The following is a 19139-nucleotide window of genomic DNA, read 5'->3' on the forward strand; positions in this document are numbered from 1 at the left end:
AGTACAGTAATTCCTTTAAAGACTATGGAATTACTTGTGCACTTAGATTTAAGCACGTGTTTAAGTGCTTTGCTGGTTGTGGGCCTCAATTTCTGTTCTGTTCAGATCCTTAAACAGTGCTTATCACCTTGTACCAGTAATTACTTTACAGAGCTAGCCAAGATGACAACAGTTTACCTTGTTCTTAGAATAGGAAGTACCTGTGGTGACCCTGCAGTCACACTTAGCAAATACAGCAGTGACTTTTTAACATCTTCTGCAGTATTTTCCTATACAGTCAGTTAAAGAAGGTTATTGATCTTACACCTTAGCTAGGCAGTAACTTTGTGTTCCCCTGGGAACTTCATGGAGCTGCATGTTCCATGGCAGAGGGCCAAATCCCCTAAGTTACACTGCTGGACTTTGGGTGGGAGGGAAGCTTCTGCTCCCTCCCTGATCCTCAGCATGGCCCTGATGTAATTTAGAGTAGCGTAAGAACTGCTGGAAATTACGTTGGCTCCTTTGACTTGGACTGCCAGAGGACATTACACTCTGGTTTCACTCCTACACTGCTTAGTAACATCCGCTATGCCACATGGGGATTGCCCCTATTTTGTGGGAATCCATAATTGCTCTGCATTCCCATTATGCCACTGGAGAAGCACAGAAGGGATGGAGTGAGGGGCCAGGAGTGTTTTGGAAAATTTGTTGGAATGAACTGGATTACTAAACAAAAAGGCAGTGAGGGCAAGAGAGAACAGGTGATAAAGCTATTAACCAGAAATTCAAACGTCTTTTCTAGTGATGTTGTGCGATTGGAGAAACCTGAGCTTGAGGAACAAAGAACCCAGCTCATTGTGAGAATCAATGCTGATAAAAATCAGTTGAAAGCTATTGAAGACAAAATTCTAAAAATGTTGTTTACTTCTGAGGGAAACATCCTAGACAAAGAAGAACTCATCAACACACTCCAGGAATCAAAGGCAGGAGACTCACTTTTACAATACCTTGTTTTAATTAAAAATAAGTGATCGATCTAGGGCTGTATGAAATGTTACACAGGGAAAGAATTCTCAGATTTATGTTTCTCCTTTATACATTGACTTTTACAGATCCACAGTCCTAAAATAATAGGCTAAGCTTTCAAAACCCAGACGCATGTAATGCAGTTAGTCTGACTTGGGGGTCATGTGTCCCAATATAAAACCATTTTAAAAATCTAAATGAATTATATCCAGTAGTTTCCTATCTGTTGTTTTCGTTAGTATTTTAATATTGTAGATTAGAATTTTAATGTTGTAGATTAGCTAGGCAATATTTAACTCTACAAAATTCATGCTTGTTTGTTACTATCATAAAAATATTTTGCTAATGTGGTTGCCATTAAAAAGTCAGCATTTGGTAATAGTTACCACACTGTGTATGAGATACCACAATCTCCCCTTACACTTACAATAAGGAATAGCTGTTAACTGTGTGGAATCTGTTAGCAAATACTAACTTGATTGGTTGTCACTCTAAGTATATTTGGCTCGAGATTTTTGCTTTATGAAAAGATAGTTTTCTTATTTAAAGAATTCATGTGAGATAATTATGCAGTGGTTTCACTTTGCTTATCAAGGCTAGGTTCAGCTACAGTTGTTCATATTGAATTGTATCTTACTCCACAAGTAATCCCATTGAAGTAAATGGGACTCTGCCTAATTGCTCCCAAATGCGAATAAGGACTATACAGTCTTACCAAATGGGACTGTTTGCAAAGTAAGATTCTACTCAGTGTGAAAGCCGTAGTAAAGATCTAGCTGTGAATTGTAGAATTCCTGAGATTGGCCTAGTTCTTAATGGGCAAAAATCTGCATTACAAAAACCACAGTCCCAGTTGGTCAAAGCTGGCCCTCTAATTGATGGTCTCAGACATGTATTGAACAAGCCATGAAGAGTGAACTACCATGTCACTCCGAAAAGTGGTCCTTTCAGGTCAGGCCTGAGACCCACCAGATGGGTAGTGTGGGGAAGCTCGCATTACTGTTACCCTTGTAGTATCAGTACAGTGCATAATTTGGTTTAGGGAAAATGTAACCTATCATTCTAAACTCTTTCTGGCTGATTTTGGCCCATAACATTCACATTCTCAAAAGAGTAATAAATTAAACTAATACCATGGCAAGCTGGAAAATCAGACCCACCCATTATACATTTATTTGCAGGTAGAGTTTTGGAGTAGTCATCTACATGTAGGGGCAGAGCTTCAGATGGAGTAAATTGGCATCGCTTCATTGAGGCTTAGGAGCCAGCCCATAATTGCCAGCAGAGTTTAGGCTACCATTCTAGCATGATGTTAAGCTAGCCTCTTTTTCCCATTCTCTCCAGCACCTCTCAGTACTGAGGCTGATAAGTTGCTTGATTTGTGTATGGTTATATTCTTCAATTAATTATTTGGTAAACATTCTAAATATATTTTTCTCTTTCTTTTTTTTTTCTTGTTATAATTTTTCATGATCTTCTGGGATATTGCCTCTGATAAAAACCTACTAGTTATTCTTTAGGGTAAACTAATGCTGTTGACTAATGACATTGTCAATATAAGTTACAAAATGCAACATAATACATTGATTTACATAAATGCTTAGCATTTCATTTTAAATTATCAAGGGAACTAATATTCTTTTCTTAAAATATCCAATAGCTAAGACATAACCAAACCTGAATCTTGAGTTTCTGGCTTGTGACAGCCAAAAGTTCTCTGTAGCTCTTGGAATAGAATAAATTCCTCCCTCAGTATGAGATGGCGCTTACATGTCTTTGGCAAGTGATGCATAAAATTACACCAGTGCCATCAACATCAAATGAAGAGCTTGCTCCTCGTGCTCCGAGCTCTGTCTATCATGAAATATTTTCTAAAATGCTACTAAAACTTGTTTCTTTTAGGTTACATCTGGTGCCATTAAAACAAGGCTAAAAGAAGCAGAATCTACTGAAGAGAAGATAAATGCTGCTCGTGAAAAGTACCGCCCTGTTGCTACTCGAGGGTCTGTCATGTACTTTGTAATTGCAAGTCTGTCAGAGATTGATCCCATGTATCAGTTTTCCTTAAAATATTTTAAGCAGGTTAGTTTCATTTTTCTTTGAAGTAAATAGCATTTAGTATAATGAAGATATGAATAGAAATAGTTTTATAAATATAAAAATAAATAAAAAACAGGCAACAAAATTTAAGCCTTTAAGAAGTGTTTTTTCATTACATCAAAAAAGAATTCATTCTGTTTCTAATTTTATGATACATTTGGAAAATTAGTAATGTTATAAAACTTCCAGGTATGATTCCAAGTACTGTTTCCAAATTTAGACATACATTTAGGTGTCTAGAGATAAGTTGTCTGATTTTCAAAACTGCAGAATACCCAGAGACTCTACTAAAGTCAAGTTTCAGAGTAGCAGCCGTGTTAGTGTGTATTCGCAAAAAGAAAAGGAGTACTTGTGGCACCTTAGAGACTAACGAATTTATTTGAGCATAAGCTGTAGCTCACAAAAGCTTATTCTCAAATAAATTTGTTAGTCTCTAAGGTGCCACAAGTACTCCTTTTCTTTTTACTAAAGTCAAGAAATTTAACGTGATGGTCAGCACCTCTTAAAATCACTGTTGTTTAGGTGCCTGAATTTAAATAACTAAGTTTTATAATATTTAATGTCAGCGATTTTTCCAGCATCTCACAAGAAGTCTGCACCCTGAAGAGTACTTGACTCTTCAAAGTTAGCTTATTTTTGTAGTTCAGTGGTTCTGAAATTTTGGTCCATGGAACAGTGGTGCTTGTTAGAGCATTCCCTGTAGTCCACAGAGCTTTCTATGTAACAATGGTGAGTAATCTCTATCAAACAAAACGAGAGGATGTAAGACACACCCATCATATTAAAGCGAGTTTATTTTATCATCGTATCTTCTTACTGTTCTCTTAATATTACTTCTTCAAAATTCCATGCACTATAGCGATTGCAGAAAAAAATGGAAATCATTACTGAGAGGTTGGGAGGAGACATGCTCTGTGTATGAGAGGATCTCTCACTTAAGAAGTGTTGTACAATATGACATAGTTTGAGAATCATTGTTCTAGTCCAGTGAATTAATCTAGAAGTATGCTATTATTAACAATTAGAAATAAACTCATCAAAACTATGTTTGTTTTTTTCTTGCAGTTATTTAATACAACTATTGAGACTTCTGAAAAGAATAATAATCTGCAGCAGCGCCTGGCAATACTGCTTAGTCAGACTCTCTATGCAACTTATACCAATGTTTCCCGCGGCCTTTTTGAACAACACAAACTCATCTACAGCTTTATGCTGTGTATTGAGATCATGCGGCAGAGAGAAGAACTTACAGATACAGAATGGAATTTTTTCCTCCGTGGTTCTGCTGGCTTAGATAAGGTGCGTTTGGAGTAGATTGATGACAAACAAAATAGTAAATGATTATATCTATTTTTGGTTTTGCAAAGCAATTTGTAGATAGTGAAAGGAGGTTGGTGTCTAAATTTGTCTTTACAATAGAGACTTTGGTGACTTCTAATTATGATTTTCCATCATGTGATATGATACATTTTGAGGCCTGAAACATTTGAACAGTTATTTTAGATATTTGTTACTTATTTGTTCCAATCAAATAAAGCATCATTATTCAGGACAGCATTTAAACACATACTTAATTTTAAGCGTAATGGGACTTAAACACATACTTGAAGTTGAGCATGTGCTTAAGTGACATTCTGAATAAGAATGAATTTAAGATCATGCTTAAATGCTTTTCTGAATTGGGGCCACTATTAATAAACTTGTTTCTTGTGCAGCTTTCACATTTTGACTACTAAAAATAGTCGTATATTTGTTGAGCTTTTATTTACCTTCTTCTTCTTTCATATTTTCACTGATTCTTTCATCTTTCCAACAGCAACGCCCTGCTAAGCCTGATGTTCCATGGCTCGAAGACACCACGTGGTTTATGTGTTGTGACTTAGAGGAAACACTCCCGAGTTTTCAAGGAATTCAGAATGAAATACTGTCCACACACATTTTCATTAAATTGGGTAATATGATAAATAAGAAAGTGGATTGGAAAAGCCATTTTCCTTCTACCAAACCTCTGCTTCAAGGGGGGTTTTCTGCACTGATCCTACTTCTATTTTATCAAACCTATTTTTGAACAGCTTCAGAAACAGTAACTCAGCCAATGCAGCAGGCAGGTTATTCAAAGCCTTAAGACATTCGTTATGTGTATGATGGACTTTTCCATTTTCCCTTTGACATAATGATGCCTTTTCCTTTTACTCTCATTTATACTCTCTTCTGGGGGACTTGGCAGAGATCTTTCAACAGTCTGGAGCTCCACACATTGGAAGAGTGGGGGCAGCAGCAGAGGAGGCCCCCTATCTCTGCCAAGGCCTCAAAGTGGCAGCAGGGGCTCCCTTCTCTGCCCCACGAACGGCAGCAGGGCTCCCCCTGACTACTTGGGAAAAGCAGGGCACCAGTGTGATCTTTTCTCTCAGAACCAACAGTGCCCCCCTCTTTCTCCCAGTGATGCAGAGGTAATAGCCAGGAGGCCCCCAAGTACTCTATCCCAATAGCTGAAATGTATCTGCTTTATTGTAAGAGTGGGCTGGGCGTGCTGCACATGTCTCCTGCCGCACACACAATCTTCTGCAGCAGTGATGTTGACAGGGGCCCCCAAATCAGTGATACTGCAGGCAACGCCTGATTAAGATGAATGGGCAGCTTACCCCGCTCAGAGCTATTTTTTTAGGCTCTCTGCAAGCTCTGGCAGACAGATCAGTTACACTTGGGTCACCTTTTCAAGCTTTTCTTTGAAACCATGAGAGATAGAAAGCCATTTAAAAAAATTGAAGCTCAGATTCTGACATAATTATGTGACAGCAGGAGCCTATCGTGCCTATGCCTTAATCCAACATTGTCTGTCCCCAAGATAGAATCTTACAGCTGGTCACACAGTCACCATGATTGCATGCAAAGAGCCAGTTAGACCTCTAACTCATGTACAGAAGAGAGCCTTTGCCTTTTTGAAAATGTGATCTTAAATATCACCTTACCATTGTGAATTATTTCAGCTTTGCAAATTCTAACTTTAAGACACTGCTAATGCCAATGTCATTTGTAGGGTGCCTTGAAATTCATGTCAACCCAGAAACTTCGGAAACATATGATTCTGAACCCTCCCCTTCTGCAGAGCAAACTGAAGAATTAAAAAAGGAAGGCACCGTGAAAGCTTCCTGGGACACAAGACTAAGCATGTTTCAGAAATTAATTATTGTGAAAAGTTTTATGGAAGAAAAGGTAAAATCCAAATATACAGAAATTTGCATCCACACCAAAGCTACAAGAATTTGCAAAATTGTTTACTTTGGGCCATATTGTGTCATTTGGATGTTGGCTTGAAGAGGGGATGATGCAAAGATGGACCTTCCCAATGGAAGATTGGATCTGTATGGAGAAGAGGGCTAGACCCCTTCTCTATCTTCTTTGGGACTATGTGAATCTGCTGCAGGAGTGGTCCCTGTACTCTTCCAAGCAGAAGGACTGAGATTTATGACTGGCCCATGGGTGGCAGGATGGAGAGAGCGTCCTTGTACCAGTCACAATCTCTCCCTTTTTAATTAGTTTATATTTACTATGGGTCTGCTGCAAAGTCTGTGAAGTTTAGAGTGCAATGGGAAGTTTGACTTCATAGAGGCTACTCACATGCTTCTGTGGACCATGGTCAGTTCTAGTTTGCCAATTCTTATTATATTATCCAAACTTTTTGGATGTTGAATCAAACTTTTTGAAATGCCCCTAGTACTAACTGTGGCGTGTTTGAGTTAACACAATACAGTGAATGTTTTCTGTTTATGGGTTTCGGGAGGTGGTCGGTTGAAGGGATCGTAGTGATTTTGAACTTGGAAGACTGATTGATTTTCACCACTGATTAATTAGTCTTTATTATTTGTATTTGCCCCAGTGAGGACTGGGTCTTATGGTGCTCTACAAAGACATACAAAGATACAGTCCTGGCCTGAAAGGGTATACAGTCAAATGTAAATACTGTTCTCTGTGCCTCTTTTTGTTTGTAAATTGGTATGTTTTCATATCCTCAGGTGGTCTCTGCACTTACTGAGTTTGTAATAGAGAACCTTGGAAAACAATTCATAGAGAATCCCCCAGTTGACTTGGGGACTCTTTATCAAGACATGTCCTCTTCAACTCCTCTGGTGTTTATCCTAAGCACAGGCTCTGACCCCATGGGAGCTTTCCAGAGGTTCGCAAAAGAACGAGGATATTCAGAACGGTACAAATTACATAGTTTTATTAGACATGGTATTCAGCTGGGATATTCAAAGGACCCTAAGGAGTTTATGGAAACTGGGTATCAGGTATCAAAGAACCCTAAGAATTTTAAGGGAACTGGGTACCTAATTCATCTAATCTTCTTTGAAAATCCCACTCTCTCATGCTTGTACATTTATTCCATTGAGTTATACTGTAACATGTACTGTCTGTGGGTGAAATGCTGGCCTCACTGACTTCTACCATTGACTTTAGTGGCGTCAGGATTTCACCCTCTCTGTACATTAATGTATGTTAAAATAATTTTTTTAGTTCTCCTCCAAACTATATACTATAGCTATGCTTCAGAGATCTTCATATTTGTATATATTTATATTTCTATATTTGTAGCCAAAGCTGTCAAATCAGACTCCTAAAACCATATTAGGCACCTAAATAACATTGGTACAATTTTCAGAGATTATGAGCTCTTTCAGCTCCCATAGACTTGGATTTGTAGGTGGATTTGTAGGTGCCCAGCGTCTCTGAAAATTTAGGGTCTAAATATGGATTGAGGTGTCTAAATTTCAGCACCCAAGTTAGGAAATGTTGGCTACTATCTTTAAAAGCTACAAATCCTAAATACCTACCATTTCAAAAGTCACTGTATGTCCAGATATTTGCATCATGAACATTGACAAAATTTTCTCTCTGTTTCAGATTACGGTCAATTTCACTAGGGCAAGGGCAAGGACCTATTGCAGAAAAGCTGATAAAGGATGCAATGAAAACAGGAAATTGGGTTTTTCTGCAGAACTGTCACCTAGCAGTTTCATGGATGTTAGCTATGGAAGAGCTTATAAAAAGTTTTACCGAGCCAAGTATGTAGTTTTCCTTCTGTGATACAATATAGGTCCCTAAAGGTAGTGCCAAATCAGAAGTGTGCTTTTCCACTTTTTGCTTGTCTTGCTGATGAGATGGGAAAGGGCCAAAGAAATGGTCATCTGTAGGATTAAGAAGTTGCTCATTCTATTAGAGAGTATTACCTTTATTCTACATGCTATAGTGCTAATTTATGTATTATTTTCATTTGCTTGTTTGTAGGCTTTCACCATTGTATCTGTTCACCTCACGTATATTAAAGAATGTATTTGCATTAATGAATTTATCCTCACAATGCCAACACCCTATGAGACAGGGAAATATTATCCCTATCCACAGATTGGGAACTGAAGCACAGAGCGATATACATATGATTCATCACAGTCCTCACTGATCTACTCCACCCAACACACCAAACTACTTCGCCAAATGTCCACTACTAATGGTGTTTGGAAGCAGGTAGTTTGGTAAAAGGGGATGTGCAGACAGGAAGGCTGTGGAGGGGCAGAGTTCAAGTTGTAGTCTGTTGTAGTGACCAGGTGTGTGTTTGTAGGTGACTACCTGTGTGTTAGATGGGTTACACTGTAATTTCCTTGCTTTTAGTGGTTTTGTTCCATGTATGTAATATCGGTCACAACTTTAACTGCTTCACAGTGACATTTTTTGTACATTATAAAAATTAAAGTCCGGGTTGCTTCAGCCAACTCCCATGGGAAAACTCCAGCCACTAACCAGAGGCCCTTCTTTCTTGCTAGGCCTTTTCCAAGTACATTTACAGACTCACAGAGAGCTGAACTCTTCTCTTTGAGAGCTTCCTTCTCCCCAGCCACCTCAAGTCCTCTGAAAACCAATCCTTCTATAGCAGCAGCTGCAATTGAACCCAGCTGGTCTGCTTTTTGCCTCTCTTTGGGTCCCTGTTAATCCTTTCTCTACCACCATAATCCACAGTTTGTTTGTTCTCCTTCACTGTCCCTGTAAGTTAGTGCTTAGCCAAACTGTGCATATTGGGGTTGATTTTGAAGCCATAAAGACTATTTAGAAATTCAACTCCCATTGAAGGTCAATGGAAGTTGGCCACCTGATTTCTTTAGACTCCTTTGAAAATTCCAGCCATTTAGTTCTTTTACTATTTCTTTGTATGTCAGCACTTCCATTCCCTTAATTATTGTGTTGCTTTTCTCTGTACTCCATTCAATTTTTCTGTAGCTTTCTATTACTTAGGTGCCTAGAATGGAACACAGTATTCCAGGTTTGGTACCACTATAGTCATGTACCGAGGGAGTGTTATTTATGACATGATACTTCTGCAAATACAGCTCAAAATTATATTAGCATTTCTTGCTGCCATATCCCATTGCAATCTCATATCCAGCTGTCTGCTATCATCCCTCAATCTCTTTCAGCATTATTGCTTTTCAGGTTTTTCTTTCCGAAGTAATATCTGTATTTCTTATTATTTTTCTCCATATGCAATTTCTTGAGTCTTGCTTTATCTCCTGGCTCCCCTGTAGTCCCTACTCTCCAAGCTCTCCATGTTTCTTGTTACTATCTGTTTATGTCCACTGGGGTTTGAAACACTTCCCAAATTATCCCCTGTAATTTAAATATAATGCTGTTTACTCCCTCTTCCAGATCATAAATGAACATTAGATAGTATATGTAGTTCCAATACTCCAATCGTTGGAAAGATAGATCTTATAGCAAATTGTTTAATATTTGTGTATGAATTTTAACTAAACTCTTTCATAGGAGTGTAGTGAATGTACTCATTATTTTGGTTTTCAGATGTTTCTATTCAGGAGAGCTTTCGACTCTATTTAAGTTCCATGCCCAGTGAAACCTTTCCTGTCACTGTCCTTCAGAACTCTGTCAAGGTAATATATCTGGAAATAACCCTAAGCAAAATGAACAATTCAAGGACGAAATAAATTATTTACAGCGTATCTCAAATCAAATGTCTAATCTGTATTTTCTAATGAATCAAAATCCAAAAAGCATATTCTACAAGTTGGAATGTTTGTATCTTTTGCTTTTATATTTAGGACGGCCAGACACATCATTTTCTTTAAAAACACTAAATGGGATCAGCTGACAATCAGCAATCCCGCCAGTACAAACTCAAGGTATCCAAAGTTCTGACGAGCCAAAAGGAATCCAAAATCCATAGTCTTTTCTCCATTGTGGTACCGTAAATATAACATATTCAGTAACCACCATCACCAAAACCATGCCATCAGAGGGAGCGTGATATTTCAAGAGAATGCAGAATGAATCAGGAAAGGACTCACCTCTGCCCTGCAGAGCTCTTTATAGACCATGTTGATCCTGCATGCACCAATCCTGTTGCCAAGTGGCTGCAATTTTATCAGCTCTTTTAACTAAGTCCTGTGTCCTCACCCCAATTTTGTGGCTCAAGTGGTCTCCCAATCTGTCCATTAACCCACCTGTATATTACTCAGCTTCGTTTACATCCAGGGAAGTCATGCTCCATGCCTTAGACATCCAGAGGGCCTGAAGTTATTATCTATATAAGACCATATCTATCTCCAAGTCCTTCAAACTTTTTGTGGCATATGGGGATTAGGCCTGGGTTCAGTCCATTGCAGTTTACAGGCTGTCCAAATGGATCAGAGTATGTATACATGATTTTGTGACCTGACAGGTGTTCAGACACCTGGGAATATCAGAGCACACTCAACTAGGTCCAGAACAGCTTCTAAAGCATCTTTTTGCACAGTCTTCACCGTCAAAATATACAAGGCTTCTCCTTGGAGTTCTAAATGTACTTTTCACAGCATTACTCCCTCAACTTGATCTCTAGAACAAATTTGGTGATCTCTTTTATCTCCTCTGACCACCTGCTGGACAATTACTGCTGCTGGCTAATGTACCAAGAGAGGGGAGCTCTCTATTCTTCTTCAAGTGCTTCCTCATGTCCATTCCATGTTAGGCGTGTGTGCTCACCACATGCACTGGTGCTGGAAGCTTTTCCCTTAGTGGTATCTGTAGGGGACCGGCTCTGGCACCCTCTGGAGTGGCGCACATATGCTATGGTATAAGGTGCGCCGCTGCCTCCTCCCCCAAAGTTCCTTCTCATTGCCAGTGATGGTGCTGGAACATTCCTTTGCTTCGGCAAACTTTTCTTTCTCTAGAACTGTTCGTTGCAAACTTTCTTTTGTAAATAGTTCCCTTAGTGTGTTTAATTTAGTTTATAATTGTCTCAGATGGGACTTAGGCTCGGGATGGGGCATGCCCCGGGCTTTAAGAACTGCAACTGCTGTAGGAAGCCTAAGCCAGTCAGTGACCCCCCCGACCAGTTGTTTAAGGTGTTTGGGGAATCTCACTTCAGCGACAGGTGTCGGATCTGCAGGGGGTTTAAGCCTCGCGCTAAGAAAGAGCGGGACATCCAACTTAAAGTGTTCCTTACGGAGTCGGCGCTGGAGCACCATAGCTTTGGTGCAGAGCGACCTGCTGGTGCTGTCGTCAGACAGGTGAAATTCCACTTCCACATCTTGTCCCTCCTGATGCCGCCCACACCGGTGACGGCAGCTCCCAAATCAAGGGGTCAGCCTGCCTTTGGACCATTCCTTCGGTATCTGTCAGTGCAGCTCTGCTCACCACCTCAGGGAGCGTCCCGCCAGTGCTCATCCACACAGATCCACCACACCGTGGACATAGGGCTGCCTACCAGTCAGAGCCCTCGGCGCCAGTCTCTGGATTCTGGTCCTTGCTTTGCGGGCTCGAAGCGTCGGTCACCGGTAGTATGGCGTAGACCTACTGAGACACACTCAACCCCACGACCCCAGTACTGGGAGGGTCGTAGCCACTCCCCTTCTGTTAGAAGCCACTCCAGCTAAAGCCTCCATCAGGACTCTCAGTACCGGTCACTGGCCGACCGACATAGGTTGCCGTACCAGCATCGATGCTCAACATCGCAGCATCAGTCACGCTCTTGCTCCCGCTCTATGGATCGGCACCTGTCAGGAAGCGTTCGGCAAAGATCACTGGGGTACCATTTCAGATACGCCAGACATCGGTCACCGGGATCTCAGTGCAGTGAGTCGTCGCCCGCGTACAGATCCCACTCGGAGCATGGCAGTGGACACTGCTGGGACCGAGACACCTGGTCACCCTCAGTACAGTCCCAGTATCCAGAGCAGGGCCCTTCATCCTAGGGCTTGGAGTCAGATCAAGAGCACCTGCAGGTGGGTCAAGGTCCTCCATTGATGGCACTGGTCCTTCGCGCAGCACCGACAGGACTATCATGGCCTCAAGGTCAATGGCCCATGCCAAGGCACCCTTGGAATCCGTGAGTATCAGTCAGTGTTGGGAGTCTCTGAAAAGCCCTCTGCCATGGTCTTCTGCCTGTGTGAAATGGAGGCCACGCTGCTTGGGACCCCCCATGTACAACAGATGGGGGAAGAAGGTCCTGCTGAGTAGGTCACGGAGGTGGTGGCACCTGCTGCAGCCACATCGTCTTCCTCATACCCTGATGAGGCCAACATGGGGCCCCCACCTGCGGTCTCCCGGGACAATGCCAAAGCTCATCAGGAGCTTTTGAGGAGAGTAGCCTCGAACTTGGGGCTAGAAACTGAGGAGCTGGAGGAGCTCTCTGACACCCTCTTCCACGTCCTCAGCTCAGCAGCTCCCTTTAGAGTCACACTGCCAGTTTATGAGGGGCTGGCCAAAATTACCAAAGCCCTCTGGCAGACCCCCTCATTGGTACCCCCAATTTCCAAGCGGGTGGAGCACAAGTATTATGTGCCTGCAAGAGGATATGAGTACTTTGTATACCCACTCTGTCCCGAACTCGTTAGTAATGCCTGCAGTCAATGAGCAGAAAAGTCAGAGACAACCAGGGCTACTCCCAAAAATAAAGAGGTGAAGAAGCTGGACTCTTTTGGGAGTAAGGTTTATTTGTCATCAAGCCTACAGCTGAGGGTGGTGAACCATCCGGCCCTATTGGGCTGTTATGATTTTAATGTTTGGCAGTCGATGGCCAAATTTGTTGACTCCCTCCCAGAGGACCCCAGGAAAGAGTTCCAGGCCATCCTGGAAGAGGGGCAGGGAGTGGTGAGGGCGGCACTGCAGGCAGCTTCAGACGTGACTGATTCTGCAGCGTGGACCATGGCCTCAGCCATAGTAATGAGGAGAGTGGCTTGGCTGCAGTCCTCAGGCTTGTCAGTTGAGGTCCAACAGTCCATCCAAGACCTCCCATTCGATGGCCAGGCCCTGTTTGCAGAGAAAACAGACAAAAAGCTGCACGAGCTAAAGGACTCACGCACCACACTCAAGACCCTGGGCCTGTACACCCCAGGGCAGCAAAGAAACCAACTTAAGCTGCAGCCTCCCCATCAGTAGCGCAGCCAGCCTAGACAGGAACCCTTCCATAGGAAGGGCAAGGTTTACAAGTGCTGTCAGGGCCAGCAGCCATCTGCCTCAACGCAGGCTGGCTCTTCCCGCTTCCAGCAGGGATCAAAGTAGACATTTTGAGGGTGTGCCCGAGGGCGACATTCCAGCCACTGTCCTGGATCCTGCCCCCCTCCATTTCTCCAGCCGCCTTTCTTTTTTCCTCCCAGACTGGGCGTCTATAACTTCAGACCGTTGGGTCCTCAATTCTGTGGCGCAGGGCTATACTCTCCAATTTGTTTCAAACCCCACATCCCACACTCTCTCCACATTCCTCTTCAGGGACCCCTCTCATAAGAGTCTACTGCATCAGGAAGTACAAGTCCTGCTGCAGGCAGGGGTTGTGGAAGAAGTCCTCCTACACCTCAAGGGCAAGGGGTTCTACTCCCATTGCTTTCTGATCCCATCCTGGACCTGCGACTCCTCAACAAGTTTCTCAAGAGGGTGAAGTTCCGCATGGTCTCACTGGTCTCCATTATCACCTCCCTGGATCCAGGAGACTGATACGCTGCCCTTGACTTGAAGAATGTGTACTTTCATATAGTGATCTCTCAAGGACACAGTTGCTTCCTCCGCTTCACGGTGGGATCCGCATACAATCAGTTCGCAGTGCTCCCCTTCGGCCTGGCAACAGCACCAAGGGTGTTCACAAAGTGCATGCTGGTGGTGGTGGCTCACATCAGACGTCAAGGTATCCTGATCTACCCATACCTCGATGACTGGCTGGTCAAGGGTCACTCCAGGTCCAGGACACCATCGCAATGCTGCTGACAATGTGCAGGAGGTTAGGCCTGTGGATAAACAAGGAAAAATCAATGTTTGTCCCTGTACAAAGGATAGAGTTTATCAGGGTGGTCCTTGACTCCACCAGAGCAAAGGCATTTCTGCTGCATGACAGGTTCCAGATGATGGGAGACCTCATCACTGGAGTCTCTGCATTTCCTTTCACAACAGCCAGGGTCTGTCTGCGGCTGCTGGGCCACATGGCAGCGTGCACATACATTGTCCACTATGCGAGGCTCCGGATGCGACCCCTCCAGCAGTGGTTGGCTACGGTCTATGCCCCATCCACGGATCACCTAGACAAGGTCGTCACCATCCCACCAAAGGTACTCACCATGTTGCAGTGGTGGACTGACCGTGGAATGATCCTCAACGGGGTCCCTTTCGACAGCCCACTACCTTTGGTGTCGCTGATATCGGATGCCTCGCCCCTTGGCTGGGGAGTGCACCTCGGCGTGACGTGGATGCAAAGTATGTGGTCCGCAGAGGAGATGACGTTGCATATAGATGTCAAAGTACTCAGGGTGGTTCACCTAGCCTTCGCGGTTTTCCTCCTGCAGTTATCCAGCTGAGTGGTTCGAGTGCTTATGGAAAACACAGCCTTGATGTTTTACATCAACAGGCAAGGGGGAGCGCGCTCATCGGCACTCTGTCAAGAAGCACCCTGCCTAAGGGATTTCTGCATCCAGCATGCTATCCACCCAGAGACCTGTCACCTTCCCGGTGTCAAGAACACTCTGGCAGATTGCCTCAGCAGGTCCTTCTTTTCTGACCTCGAGTGGTCGCACCACTCAGAAGCGGTCCAGAAGCTCTTCCAGAGGTGGGGAACTCCCCAAGTAGACCTGTTCGCTACCAGGCAGAAGAGGAAATGTCATCAGTTTTGCTCCCTGTAAGGCCTCAGCAAGGCTCTCTGACACCTTTCCCCTGTCCTGGTCGGGAGATCTGATGTATGCATTCCCACCCATCCCACTCGTCAGCAGACTCCTGTCAAAAATCAAGAGTAATAAGGCTTGAATCATTACGATTGTCCTGGCATGGCTGCGCCATCATTGCTTCGGCATGCTGTTGGATCTGGCAGTAGCCCTGCCATGGCCATTGCCCGACCTCCCAGACCTTCTCTCGCAAGACCACGGTCGCCTCCTGCACCCCAACCTCACCTCCCTCTACCTCACGGCATGAATGCTGCATGGTTGAACGCGGAGGAGCAAGCCTGCTCCAGGGAGGTGAAGCAGGTCCTTTTGGGAAGTAGAAAACCCTTCACTAGAGCGACTTACCTGGCAAAGTGGACGAGATTCTCCAACTGGGCATTTGAGTGTAGCTTCTTCCCTGCAGTCAATCTTGGAATACCTGCTCCTCTCAAAGAATCAGGGCCTGGCCCTCTCTTCTATCAAGGTTCATCTACTGCCATCTTGGCTTTTCCTCCACCGATCCGGTGTTCTCACACAAGATGTCCATCAGGTTCCTGAAAGACCTCAAAAGGCTCTTCCTGCCCGTTAGGGATCCTGTCCCACAATGGGACCTCAATCTGGTTCTCTCCATACTCACGGGTATGCCCTTTGAACTCTTCGGCTCTTGTTCCCTTTCCCACCTATTGTGGAAGGTCGCCTTCCTTGTGGCAGTGACATCGACTAGGTGAGTGTCAAAGATTAAAGCCCTGACCTTGGAACCGCCATATACGGTCTTCTACAAATATAAAGGACAGTTGGTACCACATCCAGCCTTCCTGCCGAAGGTGGTGTTTTCCTTCCATATCAACCAGGACATCTTCCTCCCAGTGTTCTGTCCTAAGCTGCACAAGACCAATGAGCAGAGGCAGCTGAACGCCTTGGACATGCAACCTGCCTTGGTGTTTTACCTGGAGCATACCAAGCCCTTTCACAGGTCGACACAGCTCTTCATTGCAACAGTGAACAGGATGAAGGGTCTTCCAGAGTCTTCTCAGAGGATCTCCAACTGGATCACTTCCTAGATCACGGATCTGTTATGAGCTGACGCAGGTCCAACCACCGCCTCTGGTGAAAGCCCACCTAACGAGAGTGCAGGTGTCCTCGGCAGCCTTCCTGACACACGCCCTCATCCAGGACATTTGCAGAGTCGCCACGTGGTCTTTGGTTCACATGTTTACAGCACACTAGGTCATCACACAACAGGCCAGAGACCACGCTGAGTTCAGCAGAGCTGTGTTACAAGCTACACGTCCATGAACTCCTGCCCGCCTCCGTTGGTATTGCTTGGGGGTCACCAAATATGGAATGGACATGAACAAGCACTGGAAGAAGAAAAGACAGTTACCTTTTTCTATAACTGGTGTTCTTCAAGATGTGTTGCTCATGTCCATTCCATGACCCACTCTCCTTCCCCACTGTTGGAGTTCCAGCAAGAAGGAACTAGGGGTGGGGGGGACTGACGGCACCCCTTATACCGTGGCATACACACGCTGCTCCAGAGATAACTGTCTTTTCTATTCTTAAAGAAGGAAAAATGGCTACTTCCCATGGTTCTTCAGGATGACTGCCTACACAACCTCCCTACTTCTGCCAAGTCTTGAGTTAAAGATTCCTGAATTAATGGCAGAACTGAAAGGAGTTACGGGGAACCCTTCAGATGGTAGGAAGGGTGAGTGTACCCATCAGACACCGTTTTCTTCAAGGCTACAAGCTTCTATGCCAGGGCACAGACAGTGTGCTCCCTATGGGTTGTCATCTTAGAGAACTGCTGTTGAAACCAACAGTTTTATACATCCCTTGTGTATACCAGGTTGTTGTTCTCTCCCTCTGTTTTCTTGTTTATTTTTTAGCTTGGTATAACTTTACTAGTTAACTCAGTTAAGCATTATGGGATATATTATATGTGAACGATACTATAGAAAATGTAGTTGTAACATATTGTGCTCATTAGAATGTGGGAGGCACATGCCCTTCCCTTTAATAAAACTCCAGGAATGTTCTCCCTTCCCCAGTGGAACATACGTTGTGAAAAAACAGAAAAATCAGAAAGGTCCACCACTCACACCTTCTTTGTTGAAGCCAACACATGGATTCTATCATAGTCTGGTCCATTCGATTCTGTTCTATATAGGTTCTTATACTATACTCATCACCATAGGATCTGAGCACTTTCCAGTAGTTCCGTAAGTAACCTTCACTCTAATCCAGACACTCAAGGCTGGCAAGCTCTAGCTCCTTACAAATGTAGCCTGGGACAGCACCAAATGGAATACCCTGCTGAATGAAAGAGCTTACCCTGGCATGAACTCTGCTGTCCCTCCTGATCTTTGTAACCCTAATCCATTTAAATCAAGATACTGACTACTGCTGGCTGGACAGTCTTTCTGCCCAGTAGGACAGCCTTCTGCTAAACCAAGATCCGGAAGCTGGAAGCTGTTGTCTAAATAAAGCAGATAAATTGCAATAGTGTGTACTTGAATCACCCTTTTTGCTATTTTTATTTATTTATTCTAATTTGTGCCTGCACATTTGTGCACATTTTTTCCAATTTCTTTCTGCTCCAATTTTCCTTATTTTCATAACATAGCTTTTCATTTCCATATATTTTCTAGGGGAAATAATCAATGTGTTCATTTGGTTAAAACCTAAAGCTTAATGTAGATGAGTCTCCTCAATGTAGAAAATACAATTTACATGCAGATAGCCATTCAAGTGATCACTTGACAGCTCTGCAGTAAAAAAATGGAGAGCAGACTTATGTATATAACAAGAACTGGTTATTTTTCCCAATTCAGGTAACCAATGAGCCTCCAAAAGGACTTCGTGCAAACATCAGGCGGGCATTCACAGAGATGACGACTACGTTTTTTGAAGACAATATCCTTGGCATAAATTGGAGGAAAATGATTTTTGGCGTTTGCTTCTTCCATGCTATCATTCAGGTATACCTGATGGTGTTAGTTCAGATAGCAGAGGTACTAAGATGCCATTACAAAATTAGTTCAATAAATCTGTTATATTCAGAATACGTCTGATGGAATCATAACTGAAATAGCAGTATTTTGTGCAAACCTTATTTAGCCATTAATTTCCAGAAACTAGAACTGTAAGTTATATTACAAATTAGGGCTGTCAATTAATTGCAGTTAACTCACGCAATTAAATCAAAAAAATTAATCACAATTAAAAAATTAATCATGATTAATCGCACTTAATAGAATACCAATTGAAATTTAGTAAATATTTTGGATGCTTTTCTACATTTTCAATATTAATTTCAATTACAACAAAGAATACAAAGTGCACAGTGCTCACTTTATATTATTATTTTTTATTACAAATATATGCACTGTAGAAATGATAAAAGAAATAGTATTTTTCAGTTCACCTCATACAAGTAGTGAAGTGCAATCTCTTTATCATGAAAGTGTAACTTACAAAGGCAGATTTTTTTGGTTACATAACTGCACTCAAAAACAAAACAATGTAAAACTTTAGAGCCTACAAGTCCACTCAGTCCTACTTCTTATTCTGCCAATTGCTAAGACAAACAAGTTTTTTATATTAACGGGAGATACTGCTTCCTGCTTCTTATTTACAATGTCACCTGAAAGTGAGAACAGGCATTTGTATGGCACTTTTGTAGCTGGCGTTGCAAGGTATTTACATGCCAGATCTGTTGAACATTCATATGCCCCTTCATTCTTTGGCCACCATTCCAGAGGACATGCTTCCATGCTGATGATGCTCATTAAAAATATAATACATCAATTAAATTTGTGACTGTACTCCTTGCGGGAAGAATTGTATGTCTCCTGCTCTGTTTTACCC

At 42.9% G+C, this 19139-nt stretch overlaps 1 protein-coding gene across 1 annotated transcript in view; it reads left to right on the forward strand.

Annotated features, from left to right (window-relative positions):
* The window catches only part of DNAH6 (dynein axonemal heavy chain 6), a 192411-nt gene that overhangs the window by 141472 nt on the left and 31800 nt on the right, over window positions 1-19139 (forward strand). The window contains exons 59-67 of the mRNA XM_084627883.1: window positions 782-962; window positions 2908-3087; window positions 4171-4404; window positions 4922-5057; window positions 6143-6318; window positions 7119-7309; window positions 8008-8168; window positions 9955-10043; window positions 18104-18250. Of these exons, the coding sequence (XP_084484009.1) occupies window positions 782-962; window positions 2908-3087; window positions 4171-4404; window positions 4922-5057; window positions 6143-6318; window positions 7119-7309; window positions 8008-8168; window positions 9955-10043; window positions 18104-18250 (1495 nt within the window). The remainder of the gene's footprint in view (window positions 1-781; window positions 963-2907; window positions 3088-4170; window positions 4405-4921; window positions 5058-6142; window positions 6319-7118; window positions 7310-8007; window positions 8169-9954; window positions 10044-18103; window positions 18251-19139) is intronic.

Source organism: Lepidochelys olivacea (assembly GCF_965140295.1).
Source record: "Lepidochelys olivacea isolate rLepOli2 genome assembly, chromosome: 5".
Taxonomy (NCBI): domain Eukaryota; kingdom Metazoa; phylum Chordata; order Testudines; family Cheloniidae; genus Lepidochelys; species Lepidochelys olivacea.